This window comes from Thermobia domestica, chromosome 4, assembly GCF_964235325.1.
Source record: "Thermobia domestica chromosome 4, izTheDome1.hap1.1, whole genome shotgun sequence".
Lineage (NCBI taxonomy): Eukaryota > Metazoa > Arthropoda > Insecta > Zygentoma > Lepismatidae > Thermobia > Thermobia domestica.
Genome location: NC_137457.1, coordinates 321,591,674 through 321,613,899, shown reverse-complemented (window position 1 = coordinate 321,613,899; position 22,226 = coordinate 321,591,674). Strand labels below are relative to the sequence as shown.

Here is a 22,226-nt window from a genome sequence, read left to right as displayed (position 1 = left end):
AAGGGAGAAAATCGAAACTTTGTACGGAACAACTATAAGAAAGGAGACATCCTTTGCGTATTAAACAACACCAACTAGTGAACAGTGTTGCCATCCCAGTATAAAGTTATATTTTTTCAAAGGCACTACGTCAGATTATTAAATATTTGAAATCAGCATGTTAAACGAAAACTTAAAATATCACATTTATTATTCAGTGTTGGAAACAAAGGAAGTTATATTATCACTAATTATGAGCCAAAAGATCAGAAATGGTAAAAGCCAACAGATTATTGAGTCGCTTCCATTCTTGTAATTTCTACACCAGCTCGCTGCTTGCAGTGGGCAAAAATTACAGAAAAAATGATAACTTCTGACAAGAGTACAGTAAGTGAAGCATATAAACTGCTACGACATGGCCAATGATCTAGAAACACAAGACGTACCAATGCTAAACAGTTTAGAGAAAGCTAGCTATAGAAAGATGTAGCTCTTAATACCACACGAACTGACTCAAAATTAAATACACTCAATCAAGCGAATTAAGAAAAAATTAACAAATTTGAGTTATTCCTGAAGGAGTTGATCACGTGTAACAAAAGTTGGATCAGCTATGACAACAATGAGTAGAGACGATAGTAGTCGAATTCCGATGTTCACTAGACTGTGTACGAATGATTATACTTTGTAGAAGAAAAAATTAGTATAGTGTGCCCTATGAATTTAGTATGAATCAACAGTAAAATTCTTAAACATACGTCGTATGCTGTAAGCTGAATATTTGAAGCACTCACTAGCTTTAGTACTTCAAGTTTACCAAAAGAATTCAAGAGCACAAATATAATTACCATTATATAATTAACTTTAGCAAGTACGAAACTCGGGTCATAATCAACTGCAGAGATATTGGGGGTCAAAATGACCTAGCTATGTAAAATTAGAATTTGAGGATATACATATATTTTCTAATGACGGGAAATAACAAGTATTTGATTGAAAACTTAACTCTTTTAGTACACAGCGAGAGCAATATTGCTGGTGTATGACTGTAATATTAACACGCTAAAATACTAAACAATATTCTAAGCAGCACTAGATAGCTGTAACCAATAATTACAGTTATTTCTTATTTGGAGTTTGCTAACACTCATATTACTTGCATTTACAATTTAAATCTTAACAGTTTATCAGTTATTTAGTGCCGCATGCCGAGGCTATAAAACTACGATTTTGAGCCTGATATCGACCACAAATTTTGAAATATGTTAATGTGGAAGGTAGTCTGTTGTAGTCTTTTCAAACTCAGTATAAAAAGTCTTGAAAATTGAAAGCCTTTTGAAGGAACTGAAAATTCAGAATCACTTAATTTTTCTGTTTTACCTTTGCGGCACTCCATAGTGTATTCAGATTTTAAAAAATCATGCCGAATGCACATATTTGATAGGTACATACTCAGTGTTTTTCCGCATATGCAAGTTCATATTTAACGAAAGTCTTTCTATTTGTTTATACCGCTAAATTTTTAAATTTAACTTTGAATGGCATGCACTCACAAAACTCTGAGCTAATTATATGATTATGTTTAGAGAAACGCGACGCTCTAAGGGTACAATAGAAGATATTTTTATTTTTACCTGAATCTCTAATTCAACTGAACCTTCTTCCTACATGGTTTTGAAGGTGTTTCTCGTATACCATAAATCAGTAGTTCTAAACTTACGTAAACTTACGTCCCAAGATCTAGCATGTGTATAGGAAAAATTTCAAGGCAACATAACAGAAAAAGTGTAAAATTAAATTAAAGTGATATAAATTTATAACAAAAGAAAAATACTAAAGAAATATTTCTTTTACATTGAAGACCATATATTAAAAATTAACAAAGCTTAACCTGTGATTGTAATCGTATATTGGCATTCCCTGCGTACACTAAGAAAGATGTTGTGAAGTTAAAGAAAATAGATGATTTAGAAGTTTATTCGTAATTATTTTACATCAGTTGTGGGCCGCGGTGGCTCAGTGGTAGAGCGTTCATTTCTGGTGCTTGGGGTCCCGAGTTCGATCGCAGCCCCCGCCAAGTGAACTTTGTGGTGGACAAACACCGTGTGCGTGGGTTTTCTCGGGGTTCTCCCGTTTCCTCCTACTTTCTTCATTCCACCATTTCATTCATTACTCATCATCACCGTCTCATTTAGCCTAACCGGCATAACCGTGTGACGTAAAATTAAAGATTTTTTTTTATATCAGTTGAAACTTACTTCAAAATAAATAAAAACATAATTAATACATAATATTTATCTGAATGATTGGAAATATCTCTACCCCATTCTCAGAATTGTATTTCTGAATCCCCTTAAGACAAACAAAGAAAACACATCTTTTTCATACAGTACGACTTAGACTTTCAATATTTCAACGTTCTCTGTTTTCTAGGCTTCCTAAACTATACAACGAAGTGTGTCATACATCCATAGATTTATCTAATTCTGAAGCTGGATATAACTCTGCACTACGACGTCATTTTGGTATATAAACTTTAGTCAGCTATTGTCAAGTTTCTTGTTATCACTTACATATTATTATTTTTTTGTTGCTCCTATTATTGATATGTCATTTATATTATTATTATTGTATTATGTTTCATCTAGATTTGTTAGATATTCCAGTGTAAACTGGCGTAAAGCTGTATCTGGAATTGTGTTCGTAAATAAATAAATAAATAAATTGTTTGGAGATCTCTCAGATTCTTTGCAGCGATCGGCCAGTAGACTGTGATCTACTTTATGGGAAGCTCTTTACTATGTAATGCCCTCTTACTTATAAAACTTTCTGAGATTAAATTAGCGTAATTAATTTAAGAAAAACACAGCATACTAACAGTGCTGAAAATTTATGGAGCTCTAAAGAAATGAATATATGTAAACATACCTGATTTCCTGCGGATTGCTACTTATTTTCTGACAATTTATTTCTTGAACGTTTTCTTTGATTTCATTCTCAATATTGTAAGACACTACATCCTTTGATTTTTCCGTAGTACTTGCAAAATTATCATATTTTAGCCTAAAACCACTGTTGGCTTTTACAAGTAAATCAGGCATAATTAAACGCTTCACCAAACATATTGGTTGTGCATCCAGCTTCCAATCTCTTACTATTTCACGTTCATTGCCATTTGAAGCGAATTTAACAGTAGGTATTAAATTTTCTCCAAGCATTAGTATAGTGTCCTTATCTTCATCCTTTCTATTTTCTGGTTCTTGCTTACATTCAAAATATAACAAAGACGACATTGAAAGGGGATCTCTATAATTCAATTCATTGGCGTCAATGTTATATTGCTTAAAATTGCTATCCTTACTAGGTGCATATCCTGTTTCCATTTTCTCTGTAATTGAAGCAAGGTTAAAGCAAACAAGGGCTTTTTTAATTAAGATGAAAATTAATCACGTTGAACACTTAATGCCTTCAGCCATAAGTGTTTCAAAGGAAAAAACATTTCTGAAAAAAAAATATATAATCATTCATTAATATAAAAAATCATATTCAATAAAACGGCATAAAATAAAAGCGAAACTCAGCTACATTTTTGGAAGTTATCTTTGACTATTTAGAATATAATGTTATTGAGGTTTTACAGTCTACTTTATAAAAATAAACCATAATTTACATTATTGATTTAAACAACATCAAGATCAAACATGCTTAAGCAAAGATTCTAAACAGTTTAATCAGGACACACAACCAGAAAATAATTGAAACATAGTGACCTGCCGCTTTCTAATAGCGAGAACTAAAAAAGGCGGGCTTTGATACCCTCATCTTCCTTACGTAGGTAAGCTTCTATGTAAAGTCAAAGGAAGTAAATAATTTATTTATTCTGCCTTGATCTACATTTTGGACAAACAAGTTTCTCTAAATTCAGGTCTATATCAAAATAGCGAGCATGGAGGAAAGACGGTCTGGCCCTCGGAAGGAGGTGAATCATTGGATGTAGTCGCTAAATCAAATGCCTACTGTACACATAGTTACGTTGTACTAAATAACAATAAAGAACAATCTAGATCTTCAGATATAAATAACTAATTCGTTACCCATTTATCTCAAGTTGTAGACACATAACAGTCTTAAAACCCTCCACGAGACAAGGAAATTAATGCAATTAATGATGCATTACAATACATATATTTTCTCGAGAGTTACAAATCGTATTATCACAGCTCTGCAATTGTTAGCACTTACTTACTGGGACATTTGAAAAAACATTATACATACACGGTGGAATCCTTACTTCCGTTAATTATCGCAGTAACTCAATACACTATTAAAGAGTAATAAATAGGCTTCTCGGATAATAGATATCTTAAAAGCATTTACAATAAATGTCGAAGAATATACACATGCATCTATATTTGTAATAGTCAAGTTCTAGTACCATTTTGTAATCAAAACTGCAGGCTAGACATTCTGAATGCATTATTCTATATCAAGTAACAGTGGTTATTACTTTTGCTAAATTTCAATACAATAAAACAAGAATATTAGATGGCCAAGATATATTCTGCACTCAAATTATACAATAAATATTATGGGCAACTTGTTTGGATTCATGACAGAAAAAAAAAGAAAAGAAAAAAAAACTAAAGAAGGAAAATTGCATGCATATTTTGATACAACAAATGTTACTCTTAGGATATTTGGAGAATGTTGTTTTACATACACATAATTTTCTTCTATCTGTTGTCTCGCAATAATTCTATCATCCAACTAAGAAAACACAAGAAAACTAATAGTAGCGATCTATACTATAATGTAGAAATTCTGATTCCTAAAAAGAAAAAGAATTATCTTCGAAATAATTTTTCTTTACTTTCTGTACGAAGCCATCACAATGTATATCACATTATCGTTTGTTTCCTCAATCTCGGTAACAAAATTTTTAATTATTTATATCTGCAATAAAGTCAATTTACAGCATTCTAGGTCCAGATAAAGAATATTACTAGAAACGTTTAAAACAGAATGGACATTTTAAACACATTTTGCGTAAATAAAGTACTTTCCGAAAGTATACTAATTCTATTTTAGAGCTTGTTGAACTTCGTTTAAAATTTTTCCAAATCATAAACAGTCAAGTTACACAGCTCTGAAGATATTACCGCTGTATAGCAACGAAAGCTAAGCACAGCAACATTCACTCTGGCTGCAATCCCGAGAATATTGGATTAATAGTAGACGGCAGCAAAACTTCAAAATCATCGAGTCAAGAAAATAGTTAAAGTAACTGAAAATTTTAGATGTGAAATTATTTCTTTTATTTGTTGTCTTTATTTCTCATCTCTTCGATTTTGTGAAGTAGTAATTATTAATTGAGATAAATTATATGCTCCAGAAAAGTAAATATGTTCCAATTATTTCATATACACTGAGTTCTTTTACGTCCAATATTTAACAAGTTAGTGGTCACTGAATGTTTTTTACACAAGAATTTATTTATTTACACTTCCGTAGTTGGCATCGTGTCTTGCGAAAAATGTTATAAATTACGAGTTTAGTTTGGCGGCAAAGACGATTATTGTTGTCTAGTAAAATGTATACAAATCAGTTAATTAACAGTAGGAATATAAAGTGATCTCCGTCTGTGTATTGGTTCATTTGTCCTGTGTTATGGGTTTGGAGAGTAGTAAACCCTGTGTATTTGCCAAGTGTGATCTGAGTAACTATAGTATTACTTTGTTAATGTTGTTATTAGTGTAGTATACAGTAATGGAAGCAGTTGCGACCCTACTAGTGTCTGAGGAACTTTTCATACTTCTTGTTACGTAATTATGATTTATTCATGTTCTAAATTTAATGCTTACTCGACATTTTAAATATTATTTCCTTTGACGTCGTTTCCTGATTTGTACTTCTCTCCCTTCAATTTTTTCATTATTATCGGCGAATTTCTTTTTTTTAATTTTGTTGCTGTCTATTGCAATGTCAAATAATTATTCCGAAGGATGGGCTACATTTTGTTTTTTATACCAATCGTGTACTTTATACTCCCTCCCTTTCAATTCTTGTTATCGTCCAGTCTTTTTCTGTTGGGTTATTTATTTTGAAAATCGGTGTGCAGCGGCTACAGAACGCAACATGAAAACGACGAGAAGTCATTGAAACCTGTGAGTACAAAAATTTCTGAATTTATTATCAATGGCAAGAATCCTATTATGTCATTAAGTAATGTAACAACATCCTGCTTAACTTAGTTAACTGATTTCAAGAAATGTCCATGCTGTGAAAAAATCACATTGCTCGAGGTATACTTACAATAGTTTTAGGTTGCTCACTTCAAACATTTAGAATACTAAACAAGTTATAAAATGAAAAATAAGTATATTAAAGTTGAAAGAAATACAGAAATCATAGTACGTACCTCTTTAATTGAAAATGAAATTTGTGAGTGTTACGTAACACGATTACATTGTTGGTGTTATTTACAGACATTCTGCGTATGTTACACACGATTGACCGGTTTAAATGAAAAGGATTAAAACCACACTGCGTGAGAGGAAGATTATTATTAGTTTACATATTAACAGAAAAAATTTCGAGATATGAATGTAATTGAAAAGTGCAAAACAGGATATAGAGTCGCAAATTACCTCGACTAAAAGGACCTTTGTTTGATAGGTTAGTAAATAAACCAATAACAATATAGTCATCACTTTTGGAAACAAAATTTAGGCAGTATTCGCGCAACTAGTATGTGAATAAATTTACCAACAGTGCTTTCAGGTAACACTGTAATGAAATTATGTCTAGTGAAGTGCGAATCATATTTTCTAAGTGATAAAAAGAAGTGAAAGTTTTAAATCTGAAAGGTCAGGGTACCAAATATTCTCGTTTCCCTGATATAACTCTTCTTTTTTCTACAGAAAAAGCATGTTAAACCTATACGAGATTTACGGCCAGATGCATAATCGAATATGTAGGAGTCCTCTAATCGAACCGAACCTGCAGCATAGCTCAACCATCCTCTTGACTGAGAAATGCATAATGCTTCCAAAGTAATCCCTCAGGTACGGTTAACACTGAGGGCTAGTTCGGTTACTCACATCTCGGCAGGGAATTCGATCCAAAAAAAAAAAAAAAGTAAAACTGAATGTCAGATCTACTTTGATAAAGAATTAACATCAGAAGCAGGAATTGCATAAATAAAATGTACGTCATATCTAGAAAACGAAATAAATATTCACAATTTTTTCTTGAAATACAAAAATATAACGGAAGAATAAACAGTGTAGAAAAGAATTAAATAATTTTTTTTTAATTTTCAAGTAAAGTCTTTTACCTCGCAAAAAAAAAAAAAAAAAAAACGAGGATATGTAACTACCAACTTAGCAACACATGAACACTTAGCTATATACAGTGAAACTCACACATCTCAACACCACGAACCGAACTTTGCAACGTGCTCACTACAAGGTACTTTTGCATCTGATATCGTTGCTGCCAAGACGAAGCAGGAGGGCTATAATCGAGCTGCGTCCGTAGGGAACAGGCAAATTTCCGATGGCGGATATATGTCTAAGCGAATTAGTACGAAAAATGTGCTTCTATCTATGGTAGGTGGTCAGTACAAGCTAGTTTTGATTATAGTTAAATAATTAAGGATCATATTTTTTAACTTTGTTTCTATAATCACAAATTACTTACATGAGTAACGAATGTAATTTGAGCAACTACAGAGAAAACAGGATGATGATCCTCGCTTTGCCTTTCATTATACACACACCATCGTTAACGTGCCTACTTACGCGAGCAAAATCACGCGTGATTTCTCAAATTCTGCCCTGCTTGGAATCAGAATACATGCAAACTTAGTTTGTGTTGGTCACTTAGCACAGATTCGTGCGTTGTTTTCACACTTATTGTATTAATTAGTTTGCAATCATATTATAAATATGTACGAATCTGGTGGACAGGTAAGAAACAGAGACGGAATGGGCCGAAAGATTCTGACCACCATATAAAGTATAGTGAAGCATGTATAAAGTAAAACAAAAAATAGTTAACCTTTGCCATTACTTAATAAAGTAAAATGTGTGAAGTCAATACTTAACCAGTTTCGGTTAGCTAGGTTAAATTATAAATGTTATTCTGTCATATAGATATATATATTCAGGAAATGTATCGCACAAGGCCATTTAAGCGTTCAGTTGCTGCCGGGTGGGCTACGTTCTTTTCCCCGATATCGGCGGTCTCATCATCGTTCTCTTCCAAGTCATTCCCCGTATCCTGAAACTCCTCCAAACCAACGGTACATGCAACATAATGCAACGTAGCACACGCTAGAATGACCTTCAAAACCTCTTGTGGACTCATTCGAGTATGATTGAAACACGGGAACCGCTCTTTCAAAATGCCATAACTGTTTTTAATAATTCTCCGCGTACTCTTGTTTGCTCTATTGAAACGCTGCTCAGACACATCTTCTGGATTCCTATGCAAAGGCGGTATAAGCAAATCCTTCAATCCATAATCACTTTCGCCAAACAAAGTTGCACCGGGGAACGGTCTCCAACCTCCTTCAAATAGATGGTTTACCGCAGAATTATATAAAACACGACTATCATGTACACTTACAGGTCAATTTGCACTAGCGCTTTAACACATATTGTCTGTACCATATATCATCAAAAGGTTAATTGAATGTTTCCCATGTCAGCCTACAAACACCACTTGATTTTGCGATGGGGCATCGATATTAATAAGTGTTCCAGTTTGCACCAAAAAACTGACCCAAAAATCACCTTTCCGTGAAAAATCACGTGCAATGTTGTTTGTCATTTGACAATTTTACTACATATGGAAACATAATGCTTAAAATAGAGTTCAGAACATCATGTACTGTTCTACAAACAGTTGATTTTGGCATACCGTGCATTTGTCCTAATCCATGCATTCGAGCATCCTTTCCTAGCCAGCGAAAGCAATGGAGTACTTGATGTCTTGCTGTATGGGATTTGCTACACTTTGATGTTCTTTCCAAAGCCTGTCCGATGTGCTCCAATAAGTTTTTCACTTGCCCACTTGTCAAACGAAAGCATTGTTTAAACTGAAATAAATTAATGCAGTGGAAGTTGATTCTGTTCTTATACATTTTCTTAGGAATCTCATCCTAACTCGGTGAATATAATAACCTCCGAAACATTTTCAAACTACAATAGTTCTTAGACAATCATCCAGGCGAAACCAAACTTCACTTTACAAAATACGTCACAACTTTGAAAATCTTGCTTTGCACTTTCCTTAAGTTGATGATGGAACAAAAGAAAGAAGTTTCTGCAAGGTCTTTGCAAGTTTTCCCTTTGCACTTTTCACTTAGCAGAAATGTTTTTTCGTCGAAAATAAACCTTGATGCCATTTGCACAGCACAAAGTGAAAAGCTGCAAAGTCCAAAGATGGAATAGGCCCTAGGACGCTTTCTACGGATGACTTTACGCGATTGAGTTGAAGCAAGAAGACCTTCTAGAAACTCACTGTTTTCACTGGGTATAACTAGCTGAAATTGGCAATGTCGCAGCTTTCGCCATCAAAACCTTAAGAGCTGTGAGTGCAAACATAGATTATATACTGCTCAATCAGCGACAAAATTAAGTTTTTGCGTATTGTGTTTGCTGCGTACAAGAACTAAAGTAAACAACGGATCTGACCGAATTAAAGACGCTAACGTTTTTTGAGAACTATGAATTAGTAGAGCCAAATTCTCTTATCTTTACTGATGAAACAAGCTCATCCACCTTAGAATGCAAAATGTTAAAATGAGTAATATTTGTCTGAATTTCCACACGCGTTACATGGAATATGTCCGAACGTTTCATTAAAATTGTGTAATATCCTGAAAATCCAGTTAACATCCCAGTATACCAATAGAATATTACACAGATTGTTTTGTTTCTTGAAGGTGATGAACAAAATTAATGATTCCAGCAAGACGGCGCCGCTAACCAATTAAGCTGCTAAATTCTTGCTTTAGCTTTTTTTTTTCAGTAACGGTATTATTCTGAACACTTTGCGTTCACATGAATTGTCAAACTGTTTCTTTCTTTTGTTCTTTTTTCCTAAATTTTGGGCATCTTAAAGGAAATACCACAAATCCTGAAATACTTAAAGAGGAATATTATGAAATAGGTTAATGATATCAGTACACGTGCTTCACAAAGTAGGTTCCAACGTTGTGAAAAACAGAGTACTCATAATAGAGCTCGTAATAGAACTCAACAATAGTGCCCACAATGAAAAAGTAAAGGTGAGTATTTCATATAACGGCGCCTATTCTATAGAAATATACCTTTAAATATTTTCCCTTTTATATATATATATATATATATATATATATATATCAGTTATTGTAACGGCTTTTTTCACAGCAATTGCTAGTCTAGTGATTTGAGAGTTTATTCGAAATATGCTTATTAACAGTTTCTTTACAAATCTGACCGGAATTCATATATCAGTGTAAACCAAAACCGTCTTGTTTCTAGTTCTGCTGGCGTCATGAAACTGATACTGAAAATTTCTGAAAACAAGAAACGGAAGAATAGGTAACATGTAATTTGAGGTTAATATAATTATGACTTTTTATTGACGTAGAAATAATGCAATGTTTCAAACTGCTTCCTGTTATCAAAAAGAACGAAACAGAAGTTTGAAAACTGAAATGAAATAAAAATTTTCTGTCTAGTGTCCCATGACTTTACCCTTTAACATGATTACGGCAAGTGAATAATGATGTAAAAAGTAATGGAATGAGAATTTACGAGGAAACAGAAATACCCTGAGAAACCCACGGACACGAAGTTATTCATATGTACTTGGACAAGAATCAAACCAAAAAACCCATACGCCACAGCTAAGCTCCGAATCATTGGGCCACTGTGTCCCTTAATTGAAGTCTGAATTATATATATTATAATGTAATTTTTTCATAAATTTTCTATTGCATAGTAAACTAATATTTGTTATAAACTTTCATTGTTAATATTTCCAAATTCGTTAAAATTAAATGTTCGGTTTATTTGATTTTGTGGCATCCTTGTAGAACGCAGGTCCTGCTTTCCACCTAGCTGTAACAAAGGCAGAAAACAACGTACCTTCCGAGGCACTAACCTCTTTACAGTCGCTAACGCTCACTCGGCACCACTATGTGAACTAAATATTGAATTTTGGTGCAGATATGAACCAATCTAGCTACTTACCTATATGGGGGGACCTATGTACGAAAACCTACCCTGTGTTTTTCAATAAACACAAAATTATTCACAACAACTAAAGAGCATAATTTGAATGGAAGAGGTAAATGTGTAACGCTGAAAAATGCTAGCATTCAGGGCAGGTCATTATTCTGATCGAGAGCAATCTACTATCATAGGTCCCATTATCTTGTCATTTTTAAAGATTGCGAATTGTGAACACGACAACATTTGGCTAACATGGAAAAATTTAGCGCCTAACAATAACTGTATTAAATTTTATAGAAATAGGCTCAAATATTAGTATAAATTTAATGTAATTTTCTAATAAAGTATGGGTGGAATGACGTATCAGCGTTTAATGTAGATAAATATTTACATTTGACTTGTGTATTGTAAAGTAACAGATGTTGGTGGTAGAACAGGTTTGTCTTTTTATGATTTATTTTCGGTAATGTGAATCATTTTGTTAGTATTTTCCTTATATATTTTCAAAAATTTATTTAGTACTGGCAACCTCACTCTTCTCTGGGTCGTTGTAGTTGTATGTTGAGAACGTAGTCAACGTATGTCCAGCTAACTTTTTTGAAGTCAGTGTTTCTTAAGCCTGTCTCAGACGGGAATGAAGTAAGGCTGCGATTCACAATCTAAAATTCACGATCTTACTTAACGATCGTGTGAGAGGTAACTTGCCCCTAGTTCAGGTTGAAATTTTCTGCTGCCCTTATTTGGATCCTGACCTGGAAGACATAGAAGCAGTTTCTATTTTCTTATGGACTTGCATACGTCTCGGTTCAGACGTGCAAAAAAGTCTCCTGCGGGCCCGCAGCAGAAAACTCTATTGCGGACCCGCGCGAGCCGGAAATACGTTGGTTCTTATCATTCATGCCACACGTGCAAACTTTCCAGCACGAATCTGCTGCGGACCCGCAGCGGTCAAACATTGAGTTGCGGGGACTGCTGGCTCGCAGCGAGTCCGCACAGGTGTAGCTGGTCGGCAAACCATTGCTGGCAATGAGTCAAGCCACAAGTCCAGACTTTCCCGCGCCCGCAGAAATGGAAAGCGAAGAACTGAACATAGAACTATTCATTAACGCAATGGAAAAATATCCCGAGATATGGAATTTAAAGTGCGAAATGTACAGATAGAAATGATAAACGGGATGCATGGAATAAGGTGTGTGAAACCTTATGAGAAATTTAATGAAAAAACAGAAGAATAAAACTGCAGTGGTATGCATTATTTTTACTTTTCAATGTAGAAAACCTAATATTCACATAGTATTTAAATTTGATTTTCGTTTAGCGTCCCTTTTCAGCAGCGAGGCTATGGATAAATTTTTGTGATAACAATAAACAATAAATACGCTTGGGAAACAAGCCTTTATTGTTAATGCAGTTTCTTTGATGAGATTTTTTGTCACTCACTCCGGAATTAACAGACTGTTTATAACATACGTTGCATTATACTTTAGGTCGAGGTCACCTATATATAGCTTCTGTCAAGGGCGACTATCCTGAGGGGGCCGGGACCCCTATTATGAATATACAATATTGGGCATAATTTGAGTGCAATTTGTCTTGAAATCCTTATATATATATATATACCTTCTCCATCTGAATGAGCCCTCTGGAAATTTACAAAGAAATCGGCGCCCTAGGCTTCTGTGCTCGAAAGGAACGTTGAAGTCAAAAACAACCATCAATACAATAGCAGAACAGAAAAGAAGGAAAAAAACATCGTTTATCTGCTGATAATTCTTGTCTTTCTTTGTTAATGTACTAAATTTTAAAAAAATAGAATTAACACGAAAATTGTTGAATTGAATTGATTTTAGTTTAGCGTCCCGTTCAGCAGCGAGGCTATATGAGACGTGGACCTACTGATTTACGTGGAATCCGAACCACATGAGCTCCCACCGGGAATAGAACCCGGGTCTCCAACACCAAAGGCGCGAACGCTAACCGCTTAGCCACAAGAGAGCTCACGAAAATTATTCAACATCAGGGTACTCAGGTGGTTAAAAAATAAAAAGCATGCTCGAAATGTAACAGAAATATTCTTGTTTCTCGTACAATTGATAATATTGTGCACGTCGTTGCTATTCTAGAGATAACAACTGAACGTTCTCTTACATAAAGAACGATTTAAACAAAGTTACCTTGCCTATGTCGCTTAAAAAATAATCACCCCACCTGTTTCCGCTTTCGTTTGCTGCATTGCCTCCTTGTGGTGTGCGACACGTATTGGCGGTTTCCTCGAAACCTTCTATAGTTAAAAGTCACAATTATAAAAATGTTTCCTCTTTCTCACCTTAGAAATGAGTTATTCGGAAACACTAAATCCATTATTTTTATTTAAGAGTTTACATTAAGAATTTCACATCTCCAGTCTAAGCGAGTCCTTATATTGAACACTTTCTCATAAAACGAGAAATGTCACTACTATAGAAATGAAATGAAATCCTTGAGTTTTACGTCGCACGCTGATACCGGGTAGGCTAACGGCAATAATGATGATGATGATAAATGAATGAAATGGTGGAATGAATAGCGAGAGAAAACGGGAGAACCCCGAAAAAACTCACGCGCACGGTGCTCCTCACACCACAAAGGACACTTGACGCAAGCTGGAATTGACCCAGAGGTGAACACTCTATCACTGAGTCACCGGATCCCACTACTATAGAAATCCTTCATCTTCCCTTCAAGAGAAAATTTTCACACACGCTTAAACCTGTGCTCTATTATTTTTATTATGAGTTTGCATGCCGAATTTTACATACCAAAATGAAACGAATCCTCATATTCCGTAATTTGTGAGTAAATAAAGGGAAATTTTATTATTATTGAAACGCCCCCTCTTGAGCGGGATATTCGGAAATTCTAAAATAAATGTCTCTCTTTTTCTATGACTTTACTGAAATCTGAAATGCTTCTCGAGAAGTTTCTCTGAACAGAAAGAACCGCAAATATTTTCCGGTTTAGTTCCTTTAGGGTCGAGAAACACATCTCTTCTCCGACAATATGCATTTTGTTAGCATTTCCTTCTATGAATATAAGGAAGAAAAAAGTCCATTTTCAATAAATCACGTACTTTGGCTGCTGTTCTACTATAAAGAAGCATGAAATCTAAGATGTTTTCCTTCGAAAATGACAAAAAAAAATGTAACATTCCTGCAAATTAAACTAAAGAAGACAGATGAGTATTGGAAGTGTATGATTTGATATTAATTTATGCTCTCCGCCGGAAATCGAACACAGAATCACGTCCACGAAACACAGAGAGATAGGAATTAGATTAGTAGTAAGACATTTTCTTCTTCGACTCGATCGAACCCCCAGAAAAGTTTTTTTTTTTTTTTTTTTTTTTTTAAATAAAGCTTATCCCAAGAATTTTCACAATTGTATTATAAATGTTAAATAAAAACTGTTGACTTCGAACGACCGCCACCCCCTCCAAACTTTGAGCCTGGAACCGTCCCTGCCAACACCAGACTTATATTTGTTCTTTGCGAGTGTATGTTTTGTGAATAACTTCTTTTTTCCAAGCGTCTGTATCTCCTTTACCCTATCGATTGAGTGAAGCGCTGATAAGCGGAGGAATTCGTAACTATTACAGAAGCTGAACAGTTGCAGAAGAAAGTGCAATCGCAAGAGAGCAATACGGGAAGATAGGAGCGATGCAAGAATAAATCCACTTCCCCATGTTAAGAGATAGGAGCTCTCTGCCATATGCTCAATGTTACTGCCTCCAGAGGCAACGTTCGCTGCCACTGGAAATGTAAATGTCTCTCTTTCTTTCCGTTTTTTAATTGATTCTTTCAGAAATGCATCAATACTGTTTTGCGCTCAAGACCAAAGGTCTATTTTTTACTGATACACTACTTTAATACTTAAAAATATTTTTAGTATTAAAAAAATGTCCGGTTGCACAACCATGCAACATATAGTACCAGCCGTAGCTAGCAGGTTTACTTATGGCGCAACACTCGAAATAATTGTTCAAAAATTAGAATTCTTTCACTAAGTACTTCCTTATCATTTTCTAAATGATTTACGCTGAGCGACATGGAAATATCCACATGGCGTAGTAAAAATTCAATCGAGCATCATAAGAAATTGTTGAAAAATTATAATTCTTTTACCATTTGCGTATAAGTACAGCGTCCGAATGCATCCATAGAACTACAGCCCAAAAACACAAGACAATCTGCGCTAGGTCGCCACTAAAAAGCACGAATGCTACCCAACAGAGTCATAGCAGAGCGAAGTTGTAATGCCCGACCTTTAACAATGGGTTGCGTCCAAAGGGAACACGCGCGTCGGCGAAAGGGGAGACCCGCATAAGCAAAGGTAGTGAAAGTGAGTGGGTTTTTGACAATGATACGAGTTTCAATATCATTTATCATTGAGCTATGTTAGTTGCGTTCTAATTGAAACAAAATAGAACTTCTGGAAACTGTGCAAAAATTCACCACCGGTAGAAAATTTTTTATATACACACATCTTTCATATCAACTCACTTATTTTATCTGTCGTAAACCACTTGTAACAATCCTAGCAATCCTACACTTGTAAACATAAAATTCAAATGTGATCCACCAAAAGTAAACCAGCGTCAAAAACAGAAACAATGAGAGAGAATTGTCATCAGTGTTATGTGGCTTACGTGAAATTATAGGGAACAGTCCTACAATGCTGGCACAATACAAAAGTTCCGGTGTAATGCATGAGATCGGTTCCAGGCGCGGCATAAGTTTACTTTATGGGCTATGTGGGCATTTTTGTGGGTACTGAGCTGAGCACCCAGAAAATATACTAGAAAAATGTCCTTTCTTCTTTATTTCAGCTTTCCGCGCCTGATAACTGCTCTCATTTACAAACTTGGACAAGTCATTTTACTTTCAGTTTTAGAATCTTGTGGATCAAAGCATCTACAGACCAATTTTTAGCTGATACAGACTCCCCCGTATTCGTATCTCGCTCCAAAATTTTCGGAATTACTAAGGTCAATATCGTACGGAATTCCCAATATTTTTTTTTTTTTTTTTTTTTTTAAGGAACGGTTCTCCTGTAAGTAGTTCATTATTCACCGTTCAAAATACGGTGCTTTTCTGTGCATTATTGTGCCCAAGAATTCACTCTCGGGTCCACCAGCTCCTCTTTACTCTTTCTCTCGTTTTTTTTGGGAGGGGGATGTCGAGGGCGGATTTTGTGTCAGCAACAGAGCAGATACCGCTGCTATGGCCATTATCCTCTTCGAATGAACTCATCTTGTGAAATACAAAAACAATAATATTTACCATTATGGCAGTTGGCTGCCCTGTGCGTATCACATTTTTCGTTTGTTTACTACAGTGTTCACGAGAGGCTCCGCTGGTAAAACCTACCAAGTTCTACCCTTTTATCACCTCAGGATAAAAAAAAATTGCATGGAAGTTTGAGTAAAGCAACACTGTTAAGTAGCAGCTTGAGTTGAGAACTTAGTTCAGATCCGTGTGAGACGGGCTTTACTATTGTGGATGCAAACTCTAGATATTAAAAAAAGATGAGGTAGTTACAGAAGATGTGGGTCAAAATTATGTGAAAAAATATATTTACAAGAAAAATGCTTTGATGATACACAAGGGTAACCCTAATTAGTAAGTACTAACTTAACCTAACATAAGGCACCAACATAATAGAAAATATACGAGAAAGTACAAATTTTCAGCAAGGAATTCTGACAGCCAAATCCAAAAATTCTAACCTAATGCAAAATAACATAAACCATCATAAAATACAGAAAATATAGCAAGGAAGTAAGAACTTTAAGCAAAGAATTCTGTTTCATCTCAAATTCCGAAGTATAACAAAAAGTGCTGAAACAAGCTGTTAAACTTTGGTATTGTGTCCACGAATAAGTCAATTACTGGTAAATAAAGGCTGCAGTACTACTATACGCACCAAGAGACTGTAGAAGACCCAAAAAAATTTATGAAAGTCTTTAATTTGTCTTTAGATTTTCTATGTCTAAAACAGAACCAAACGAACCTCTGCGGGGCTTCTAACCCGTTTCTGCCCCTACTCTTGCCTAGTGATGGATAAATTCCCGGAAAGATATTTTTTCGGGAATATTCCCAAAAAGGGAATTTATGTACAATCACAAGAAAATTGCCTTCTATTACTATATTATAATTTCAAAGTTATATTGGTTTTTATATCACAGTATATTATTACAGTTGTCTCCAGAGGAGTCTTTAATATGTATATTCTGAACGATGTTATTTTTTAAAAATTATATTTAGAGAGTACGCATAAATGGATATTTATTTACAAAATGTTCTATGAAAGTAAATATGTTTCAAAAATGGTATAGAAAGTCCACATACTTTAAACCGCTAAAGAGTTTAAATTTACATGTACGTGGATTTTCTAAACTTGATTCTACTACTGATAATATAGACATATGAAATTTTTAAATGTTATAAACAAATTAGGCTGGGTAACTCCTACAAGACGCATGCCGCACTATTTTGTCAACATTTGCACATAAATATCTATATTCACAATATTTGCAAGATGCTTTCATATCTTTATAATTTTGCATGTAGTATTGCCACACACGAACTTTCTTCCTGTCCATTTCTCGAAATTTTGCGCGTTAATTCACATGTAAAAGAAGTCCGAGTACCTCTTCAGAAATTCCAGTCAGACAGAGGAGACAGACCGACGTCTATTACTAACGGTGGTTCAGGATTTATTAATAGTAGTACATCTCTATTTCTACATAATTCTACAATATCTTACAAAATGGATCCTTTTCATCATTTGTAAATTAGTACTTTGTTACTTTTGGTTATTCTTTAACTTTGAGGAGCCAGATTTTGCACACATTTTTTTGCGACATTCTATTCCGATGCGATTGTTTTATGCCTTCATTCATTAAATTACATTACCAACATTAAATTCAGACAGCAGTGCCCACTGAGCGTAAGCGAGTAAAAGCAGGTTGGAGCACCGCAATGCACGTTGCTTTCTATCTTCGTTACCAACAATTCATTTTCTCTTCTCATATAAATTACTTCCACTTACCTTTACGGCTTCTACAAATTCCCTAGTGCCCTTAAAAAAAAAAAAAAAAAAAATGTTCGATACTTTCTTGACTACTTGAACACAACCATCAACTCATTTCTTCCGTAAATCTTTCTAATTTTTGCTATTCCCCCCCCCCCCCCATCCCAATACTAAGCAATTACCTTAACTTTTAGTGCAAATGAAAATAGAACTTAAAAAATCATATTAGTTACATAAAGTACAGTCAAATAATTTCAAATTTTTTTACCTCCAAATTCTTTAAAACCTAGAAGTAAATCATAATATATTAAAATAAAGTTATTAGTCACATGGTTCTTATAATTTGGAAGATAAAGTAAAGAAATGGAAATAAATTCCTTCCCGGGTATTTATAGGCCAGGGAAAACCGGGAATATTCCCATTTTTTAAATTCCTTTCCACCGGGAATATTCCCACTGCCTATCACTACTTCTGCTCTACTTCTACTACTACTGTACTACGGATCCGTGTAGTAAAACTGCACGAAATATAAAGTACTCTACGAGAATAGGAATGTGCTCGTTACATTTGAGAAAAAAAACAGCAGAAATGAAACGAGGAAGAATCAACAAGTATCTAAGCTGCAAATAAAGAATGCACAAGCGAAACTGCATAATTCACGGGTGAAAATTTCAATTTCTGAAGAGGTACTTCGACTTCTCTTACATGTGAATTAACGCATGATATTTCAAGGAATGGGTAGAAAGAAAAGTCGTGTGTGGCAATGTTACATGCAAAATTATAAAGATAAGAAAGTATAATGCAAATATTGCGAACATATATATATATATATATATATATATATATATATATATATATATATATATATGTGTGTGTGTGTGTGTGTGTGTGTGTGTGTGTGTGTGTGTGTGTGTGTGTGTGCAGATGTTAACAAAATTGTCGGTAATAGTATACATGAGAACCCCCTGTCTTCCGTGCACGAGGATACTTCATATTATATATTTATATGTTACCAAATTAAATCACTGCGCTGTCTTCATTATATGTGCTTAACATTCTATTTTTACTTTATAGAATAAATTTTGTTGATTTCGATTCGAAAAATGTTAAATATTTTTAAATTTATATCGTGATGCAGACCAAAATCCTTGTTGCATATAATGTAATGCGCTATAGCATATAAAGTACAAGGGCAAATAGGTACGTTCTTTTTTATTTTCGTATCAGTGGATAAGTAAATGAAAGTGGGTTTGTTACCCCCTTTCTAAGTTCGCAGATACTCAATGAGTAATCCCTAAAAGTATGAGCGTCCAGCTTCTTCTGGAACTCAGACGGTCTTACGTATACTATATCCAAATTGTTTATAATATTTAAAAATTAATTATGTTTATAATATCAGTAGTAGAGTCAAGTTTAGAAAACCCACTTGCATGTAAATTTAAACTTTTTAGCGGTTTAAAAGTATGTGGACTTACTATACCATTCTTGAAACATATTAACTTTCATAGGACATGTTTTAAATAAATATTCATTTATGCGTACTATTTTAATATAATAGAATATTAATAAAATAACATAACATCGTTCAGAATATAGATTTCAAAGACTCCTCTGGAAACAACAGTAATAACATACTGTAATTAAAAAAAAAACGAATTTATCTTTGAAATTATAATTCAGTAATAGAATGCAACTTTCTTTGTGATTGTACATAAATTCCCGGAAAATTCCCATTTCTGGGAATCTTCCCGGGAATTTACCCATCACTACTCTGTTTGTGAGTACTTATATGTATGAAATGTACCTGCAGTCCTTTGCGTAGTATTTGACATACCTGTTGTAGAATATTTAGCAGAATCCAATAGAAAGAAGAAGACGAAGAGCATTATTAAAATCAATACAAATACAGCTAACAGGTGGTTTGAAGCATAACACACGTTATAATGCGGCTCTAATTGCGAACTCTCCGGTCATGTTGATCGACGTGTGGCCAGGCAGTGCCTGAGTAAAGCGTAAATTGTAATGGGATATAAAAACACCAATCTCCACCTTCGATAGTCAAGCTTTTACCTGTTAAGAGGCATCCGTGTAAGTACAGCGTCTGGATGATGCTGGTTAATATAATATTCCCATTGATGCGCTGTTAGACACTGGGGAGTGGAGCGTAGCCAGTGAGGCGATAGATATGGAAATTCATCTTGCGTAGATGTGATATTTGTAGTGTAAGATGATTGGTAGTACAGGTATTGGGCGTTCGGTAAATAAGAATCATCCATTGTTTTACACGAAGATATGCATTGTAGGTCCAAGACAGTTGTAGATAGTAGGGTAGAGTTTTTCTGTGATAAGTACAATATGTGACAGGACACGCTGCCCCATCATCATTTTTGTACGTGTTGTTTTCGCGAGTTCTGCGTTTCGCTCACTTCGAGCGGTGTGACTGAGCGCTCCGCTCAGTTACCTTCTGAACACCACTGTTGTCTAAACTTCACTGGCAACATTGTCAACACATGATCAGGGAGCAGCAGGTTGAATCGAGAGCAGGAGGAGCAGGTTGCAGGTAGACAGAAGAGGAGAAATGCAGTGTAATAAGAACAAGTGGGAAAGTATAAAGAAAAGAATAAGATAAAATTGCAACTATGAAGAAGTATTTGTAGGTGAATTAATAGAACAAGAAGTGTTTAAGAACTTGTTTTGTTTTGTGTTAACCTATCAGTCAAGGTAAGAAACTAACAAGTAAGCCATATTCGTGAAGAAGCCAGCCACTGCAAGTAAACATCGCATGTCACGTACTAATGTCAACGAAAAGAATTAAAACAAGTGGTATTTGTATACAGTATACGACACACTAAAGCATGCTTTGCACTCGTAACCTTATAGAATTCTTTTGATATTACCGTAATAACATATGCGCATATAAAAAATAAAACTGCAATATTGATACATTATTTATGTAAGCCGATGTAATATTATTCATTTCAAATACCTCACTCATAATCTAATCTATTTTATTGGATACTGCATATCAGTGCTACAAAAAGTAAATATAAAGTTTCTTGCGCCAGTCTATATTAGTAGAAGTTAATAATTTGTAGACACTCTAAAGGATCAGTAAATATAGAACGTCGTGCATATAATGAGCGCACAATATGAACGCATTCCCTTGTATTGAATTCTTTTAGTCTTAAGCTTAAGTTTGAAACATATATCCACAAAAAGCGCTTGAAAGAAAATCAATCTATATTTGATATAGGCCTATATAATAGCGGAATATTACTTCAAATTATAGCTATAAAAATATCTAACAACCACAGTAGTGATATAACATCGTTAAATAACTGCATTATTTCTGAAAACTGTGCTAGCTAACATATTTATCTGTGAAGAATGTTTGAAATATCAGTAATAAGTTGAATTCAATTTAAATAAAAGTTCGCCAGTCGCGACTATCAAGTGTCAATCAGTTAGTCACTTTACATTCAAATTAGTATTTCACTAGTGAATCATCTATTCAGGCAAAGACAGAACGGAAGATAGAAACAGTTATATCAAGTGGCAAGTATATTATAATAGTTCAGTGCATCCGTAAAAAAGGAAATAATAAATGAATAATAAATACTAATATAAATAAGAGATCAAACTTCTTTCTAGACATTTGAAATAACATAATTTGCTACTGTCGTCTGGACTTTCATTTATTCTGAAAAGACTTAGAAGTATAGTAGAGAAACCTTATTGCATGTATTATTATTATTTTTGTTGTATATAGTATTTTGTGTTTCCTTGTTCTAAATATCATGTTTCTTTAAATTACTTGTCAATCTCGGTTTTATGTTGAACGGTATCAATAATTGGAGTGAGTGACGTTACCAAGTCATTATTGAAGCTACTGTTTACGTCAAAATATTGTTCGTTTGTGGTGAGCATTATCTGTTGTGTATATGAATA

At 34.3% G+C, this 22,226-nt stretch overlaps 1 protein-coding gene across 3 annotated transcripts in view; it reads right to left on the bottom strand.

The window, feature by feature from the left end:
- LOC145684384 (uncharacterized) overlaps positions 1 to 22,226 on the bottom strand; it is a 169,963-nt gene that overhangs the window by 2,044 nt on the left and 145,693 nt on the right. The window contains exons 1-3 of one of the 3 annotated variants that reach the window (XR_014131288.1): positions 20,113 to 20,257; positions 8,905 to 9,082; positions 2,908 to 3,480 (exon numbers count right to left, since the gene is read on the bottom strand). Coding sequence is in view for 2 of the 3 variants with exons in the window: in XM_081756640.1 (XP_081612766.1) it covers positions 2,908 to 3,362 (455 nt within the window). In the remaining variant the exon portion in view is untranslated. Of the gene's footprint in view, positions 1 to 2,907; positions 3,481 to 8,904; positions 9,083 to 20,112; positions 20,263 to 22,226 lie in introns of those variants that run through there. The other 2 variants (XM_081756640.1, XM_081756641.1) reach the window with 2 other exon arrangements.